General features: G+C 33.5%; 1 protein-coding gene across 1 annotated transcript; it reads right to left on the reverse strand.

The window, feature by feature from the left end:
- Positions 1–1,936: 1,936 nt before the first annotated feature.
- LOC146956015 (phenylalanine ammonia-lyase) lies at positions 1,937–6,640 on the reverse strand. The gene is made up of 2 exons (XM_085725721.1): positions 6,102–6,640; positions 1,937–3,978 (listed from the first exon to the last, which is right to left on the reverse strand). The coding sequence occupies exons 1-2, from the start codon at positions 6,488–6,490 to the stop codon at positions 2,229–2,231; spliced, it is 2,139 nt and encodes a 712-aa protein (XP_085581847.1). The 5' UTR covers positions 6,491–6,640; the 3' UTR covers positions 1,937–2,228.

Here is a 6,640-nt window from a genome sequence, read left to right on the forward strand (position 1 = left end):
AAAGTGTGTTCTTCCTCAAGGTCTTCGATTTGATTCTCTCTGTTGTCAATTTGGGTGGGCTAATTTAGCTTCTTCAAAAAAAACAAACAACTTTACTTTCTCTCTACAAGGAGTGCTAGAGAGAAGCAAGGAAAAGAGTTGTACATCGAATAAAGGGAAAAAAAACCAAAAGCAATGCTAAGAAAAATTAAAAGCATGATAAAGGATCGAGTCACCACATGTGGTGACTAAAAGCAAAGTTGACGTGTTTTGCCTTTAGCCATCTAAAAAAAAGGGCCTTAATTTTGTCAAGTAGGTGGTGGATATAATCAACTTTATCTTTAAAAATCATATCATTTCTTTCTTTCCAAATAATCCAAACATTGGAGAACCATACCAAAATAAGAATATCACATTTGTATTTTGAGAAGCTTCCCAAAATGCTAAACTGCGTTAAATGGTTAGAGATACGATAAAGAGCTACTATAACAAAGTCTACCCAATCAAAAACAGCAATTCAAGCTTTGATGGAGAAAATCGCAATGAAGGAAAAGATGAGTTGCATCCTCCATATTACCACAATTTCCCACACAAGACTAAGTTGTGATTGGAATCACTGCCCTCTAGGTCAAGTTGTCTTTCATTGGAAGGCGGTTATGTAACATCCCAGACTGCTTTCATGATTGTCGACTGACCCCACAAACCAGCAAGAGTCTTTTTAGCGTGTTTTGTTTTCATTTGCACGTTTTTTGGAAAACTTTCAAAACGTCACTTATACCAAAATCGCACGAGTCTTTACGCTTCATATCAACTATTTTGTTTATGCCTTGGTTGAAATCCCATGTCCTAATGTACGACTAGTATGGGATCTTTGAAGTTAGAAAGTGTGGCTTCTGTCTCTCCGCACGTATGCGGTCATGACTTATGTGAACGTGAGAACAAACACTAAGTTAGAAAGTAATTAATTTTTTTATTCATATATACATATATAAAAAGAGGATTTTTTTTTCTTTCAAAAGTCCTTCATTAAAGCTATTGTTTTTATAATTTTACATTTCTATATTCAATCAAATAACTAATTATGTTATATCAATTTTTAAAAAAGAAAATAGTCGATCTATCATAGTTTTGTTGGACGAATCATTCTTACTTGGACACAACTCAAAATAAAAAATATTTAGGGCACACACATACACACAAATGATAAAAATTAAAAAAAAAAGTTAGTCATATCATTTAATTTCTTTCTTTTTTAATTTTTATCATTTGTGTGTCCAACCAAATATTTTTTATTTGGTATTGTGCTAAGTAAGTATTGATCTTATTAAATGCTCCTTTCCTTTGCACTATATTTTTCCTGTCCCAGCAACATATTTTTGTAGACCATCAAGTAGATTCTCCTCAACAAGACAGAGTAGATCGATCCTTAAATATGATTTGCTTCTACTATATCAAACTGACTTTGTTCACTCCTATGTTAAAAAAATCAGCATGCTTCAATATTACAATTGTTTCTGGACAGATTGCTGCATTTTTAGATACCGGTATTTACTACTGTCAGTGTCACTATTATTTATCATTACTATTTGGTGCAGTGCAGTCTGTGGAGTTAATCATGTGTGAGCTATTATATATGCTCTCATTATATCATACAGACCATGATTTATATTGTCAGTAAAAAAATATTTACAAGGTAAAGAAAGAGGTGAGTGCAGAGAATCCTAATTTTGTTTTTACTATTGTTATATGTTCTATTTTTGTTTGATTTTGGAATGTATCTCAAACTAGCTTTATAACATTGTCTGTGTGATGTAAGATCTACTGCCAATATATCATTGATGACATTTTGGCATGTGTTTCGCAACTGTCAGCATTATGTTAGTTTCAAAATTTTACTATTTGTATTAAGATTTTTTTCTAAAAAAATAGAGACAATGAATGACAAAAATGTAATACATTTTTCATGGTTGAAACACTATTTTATTCATGGAAAAAACACCATTTACATCAAGGATCACGTATCATATGATATTTGCACCCAAAGTTTTGGCAAACAAATGAAATTCTATTACAAAAACAATTAAAAGTTCCTTAACATCAAGGAAAAACTTAATAAACGATGCTATCAGAAGGATATTGATTTGTCATTTACCATAGGCTTATAGACAAACCAATTGCTTCTCAAAGCAACTACTAGTCTGCTACAAATATATAAAGAAATCACTTCTCCAAGAAACAGATTGAGCAAATTAACAAATTGGAAGAGGAGCGCCGTTCCATTCTCCGAGACATTCCATAAGAGGATCAACAATTTTACCTTGGCACATAGCTGTGAACAATTTGTCGCACTCTTCACCTGGCGATATCACTTTTTCACCGGTTAGCAACGCTGTTCCCAACTCCTCTCTAACAAACTTGTACAATGGATAAGACCTACATTCCTTAATCTTGTTTGAAATTCCACTTTGTCCATTTTCATATGCAGTTCTTGCACTTTCAACTTCCTTTGGTAAGATAGCCTTCAACTCATCCTCAAATGTTGCAATCTTTTGGAAGATTGATGTGTTCAAATTCTTCTCTCCTTCTGTATTCACTAATGCATGATCCACAAGAACCTGTCTCAACTTTTGCATCAAAGGGTATGTAGCTAGACAAGGATCATCAGCATAGGCAAACACATACTCCCTGTCGACAACTTTGAGCAAATCTTTCTCGCAAAATCTTGAAGGATGAAGTTCTCCATTGACACCAGTTGTGAGTGTTCTCTTAGCAACTTGGCTAACAGTGTTCTTGACAGTGTTCCTCAAATTCTCTTCCAAATGCCTCAAGTCAATTGCTTGGCAAAGTGCGATCAAGAAAGTGGAAGACATGAGCTTTAAGATCTCAATAGCCTCGTTTGTTTTTCTAGAAGAAATCAAACCCAAAGAGTTAACATCTTGGTTGTGTTGCTCAGCACTTTGCACATGGGTGGTGACAGGGTTAGCAAGATATTGTAACTCAGAGCAATAAGAAGCCATGGCAATTTCAGATCCCTTGAAACCATAATCCAAACTTGGATTTCTGCTTGCAGTGAGATTCGAAGGCAAACCATTGTTGTAAAAATCATTAACAAGCTCAGAGAATTGAGCAAACATGAGTTTACCGATCGAAGCAAGAGCTAAACGAGTGTTATCCATTGAAACTCCGATAGGAGTTCCTTGAAAGTTACCACCATGTATGGCCTTGTTCCTTGAAACATCGATCAAAGGGTTGTCGTTGACCGAGTTAATCTCTCTTTCAATAGACTTGGTTGAAAATCTTATCACTTCAATCAAAGGACCAAGCCATTGAGGTGAAGTTCTAAGTGCATAACGATCTTGTTTAGGCTTTTGCAAAGGATCGGTCTCATGTAACTTCTTAGCCGCTTTAACATAAGCGCTTCCATCCAAAATATGTTCCATAATAGCAGCAGCTTCAATTTGACCAGGGTGATGCTTCAACTTATGAGTCAAATGATCGGTAAATTCTGGTTTCCCTTGCATAACTTCAGCGAAAATTGCCGACATAACTTCAGACAAAACTGCTAGTACATTTGCCTCAAATAGAACAATAGAAGCTAAACCAGAACCAACAGCAGTTCCGTTAACAAGAGCAAGACCTTCCTTAGGTTGCAATTCAAAGAAATCAGAACCAATGCCGGCAAGTTGAAAAGCTTCCTTGGCATTGAGAATTTCTCCGGACGGTCCAACGGCTTTAGAGTTAGGTCTGCCGGTTAACAAACCCGCAATGTAAGACAGTGGAACAAGATCACCGGAAGCTGTGATTGTACCGCGAAGTGGTAAACAAGGGGTAATGTTGTTGTTCAAGAGCTTTGTGATTGCTTCCAAAATTTCAAATCTAATACCAGAATACCCTTGAAGAAGAGTGTTAATCCTCACAAGCATTGCAGCTCTTGTTGCTGTATGTGGTAGTGTACAATTTGATTCTGTACCATTGCCAAATATTCCAGCATTCAAAAACCTGAAATTAACAAGAACAAAAAATATAAGAATTATGAATTCATTGACTAAGTCACATTTTTTTTTTATGATAATCTAATGTATCCGGGCTCATTGACTAGTATGATTAATTTATGTACTATTAGTTAAAAGATCTAGTTATTTTTTAGTTATGCTACATCAATTCATTGACCAAGTCATATAATATATAGTTAGGTGACGATTTTAGTAAATTGTAGGGTCAAAGATGGTGAGTTAGGAATTAGGAATTTGGAAGAATGGTAGAAGGTTAGGCAGTCAACAAATACATATCACGTGCAAACCACTTGTATTGTCCTAATGTTTAGCTAACCCAAAGATTACTAATATATTAGTTAATTAGTTGTTAATTGATAATTAACTCGCTACTCAACCGTTTCAAACTCAGTGCACTGGACCACGTCTCACCTTGGCCTTTGTTTGGTACAAAATTTATTACTCGTATTTTGTAGTCTTTTTCTGACCAACTTTTTTTTTGGTGACAAAATGGAAGGTTTTTATTATTAATAAAATAAAAATGATTTTTTTAAAAGGAAATGTAGTTAAATGGTTTTTTTTTAAGGTATCCCACAAAAAATTAGTTTCTTTCATACAATACTAGTATATCCTATAACTCTTTTTGGTGAAAAGGAGATTTTTTTTTTTGAAGGATGGAGATTATTTATATTGATTGATCTTTTAAAAAATCCTTCAAATAATTCCCAACTTTCTGTTTTAAGGCAAGCAATTGGGTTATCATATTGTATACATCTTTTCTTGGTTATGAGAATCAATAAAAATAATATAATTAAGCAAGTTGCTAAAACATCTATTTTTTACAGAAAGCCTAAACCATTATTAATTATAGTTGGCCAAGAATGGTAGTGATAATTGAGTTAGTCATTGTCCTTTTTAGTGGTTTAAGTATTTCATTTTTTTTGACAAAGTATTTCATTTTTTGAATTGGGTATTTTCTCAGTTCATCTGCAATACTTTTGTGTTTTGTGAGAAGCAAAAATATTTATAACTTCATATCAAATATCGTTTGTTTACCAACATTAGGTGTGCATAAATAAAATTAAAGAAAGCTCTTATCCTTTAATTTAACTTAAAAAATATATACTTAACACCATTGACATGCTAACTTAAAAAGTATTGTTTGACATCATGAAAAGTGAAAACAAATACGCAGTCCGATAACGATCCCTCAACCAATCTTCTTATAAAATAGTTTTAAGCAAGAACTATATTTTAAAGGGTTTTCCCTAATATTTTTAAAGGATTTGGCTAATTAATTATCAATTTTCGTATTTGGTCAAAAGAGAGAGCTTAAATTAAAAGGTAAATTCATAAAATAAATAAATAAAGCAGATACAGCAATACCAAATATTTTGTCAAAAAAGCAATACTCCCTCCGTCCCGTTTTATCTGAGCCAGTTTAGTTTTTCACACAGATTAAAAAAAATATATATATAAAGGGGAAAGTGGAATATATTGTATTGGGAATGATGAAAGTAGTATCAATTAGAGTTATATTGTATTGGGAATGATGAAAGTTGTATTGAAAATTGAAATGGCTCAGTTATTTTGGAACACTTTTTTTTAGAAAATGGGTCAGATATTCCGGGACGGAGGGAGTACCAAATATGGAAAAAGTTTGTAAAAAAAAAAGTTACAAATGAATATTCATTTTTTTTAATATTCAACTTTATTTATTTTTGTTTTCTACCAAGAGTTTCCTCTAATTAGGAAGATAATTATATTCGAGATTCTATTGGAATCATATTCGAGATTCTATCAAACATGAAATATGAACATCTCTCAATCGCAAAACATTATTTTAAGCAACCAAAAAGTTTTAGAAAATCGATATTTTTAATTAATTGGATCGGATACTGAGTTTAAAAAAAAATATCAACACATTCATTTGTTAAAAATTAAGAATACATCAAAGTTTTTTTTTTTTTTTTTTTACAAAAATCTAAGGAACTCCTAATCAACATGTTGACGATATTGGAGAATTAATGACATGTTAATACGAAATGCAACACATGATATAGACGTGAAGTGCACATAAAGTTATTAAAATATTAAAATAGTACTTATTAATTAGTAGTAGTTATTTACCTAATTAGCTCCTTCTGCAAGGCACCACCTTGTTTAGTTCTCCGGTGAGATGTAGCACCAAAACCAGTGGTAACACCATAACTATCCGTACCATTATTCATACTATCCATCACCCAGTCATTACTTGCCTTAACACCAGCCCTCGCCGACTCCGAAAGCTCCACCCTAACACCACTATCATGGGAAGCAATTCCAGCCACCTGAGCAATGGTAAGCGTCTCACCGCCGATTTTAACCAACGGGTTACGATACTCCTCCACCATACGCTTCACCTCATCCAAATGACTCCCCGCCAATGACTCCGCTGCCGCACCCCAGTTGAGTGGATCACCACCATTTTTGCCCAAACAAAAGGTTGCTTCAACATGGCCATTGGTAATTCCCTCCATAATAACGAATGCACGGATATTTTACCAGTAGTTTAAAGGAAGGAAGAGGGGGTGTTGAAAGTAATAACTATGATGATGAGATGATAAGATAAGAGGAAATGTTATGTAGGGTTGGGTGGGAAATAATGAACAATGATGTATTGATTTCCT

Source organism: Medicago sativa, chromosome 1 (genome assembly GCF_051527215.1).
Source record: "Medicago sativa cultivar Bolivia chromosome 1, Bolivia_mono, whole genome shotgun sequence".
Lineage (NCBI taxonomy): Eukaryota > Viridiplantae > Streptophyta > Magnoliopsida > Fabales > Fabaceae > Medicago > Medicago sativa.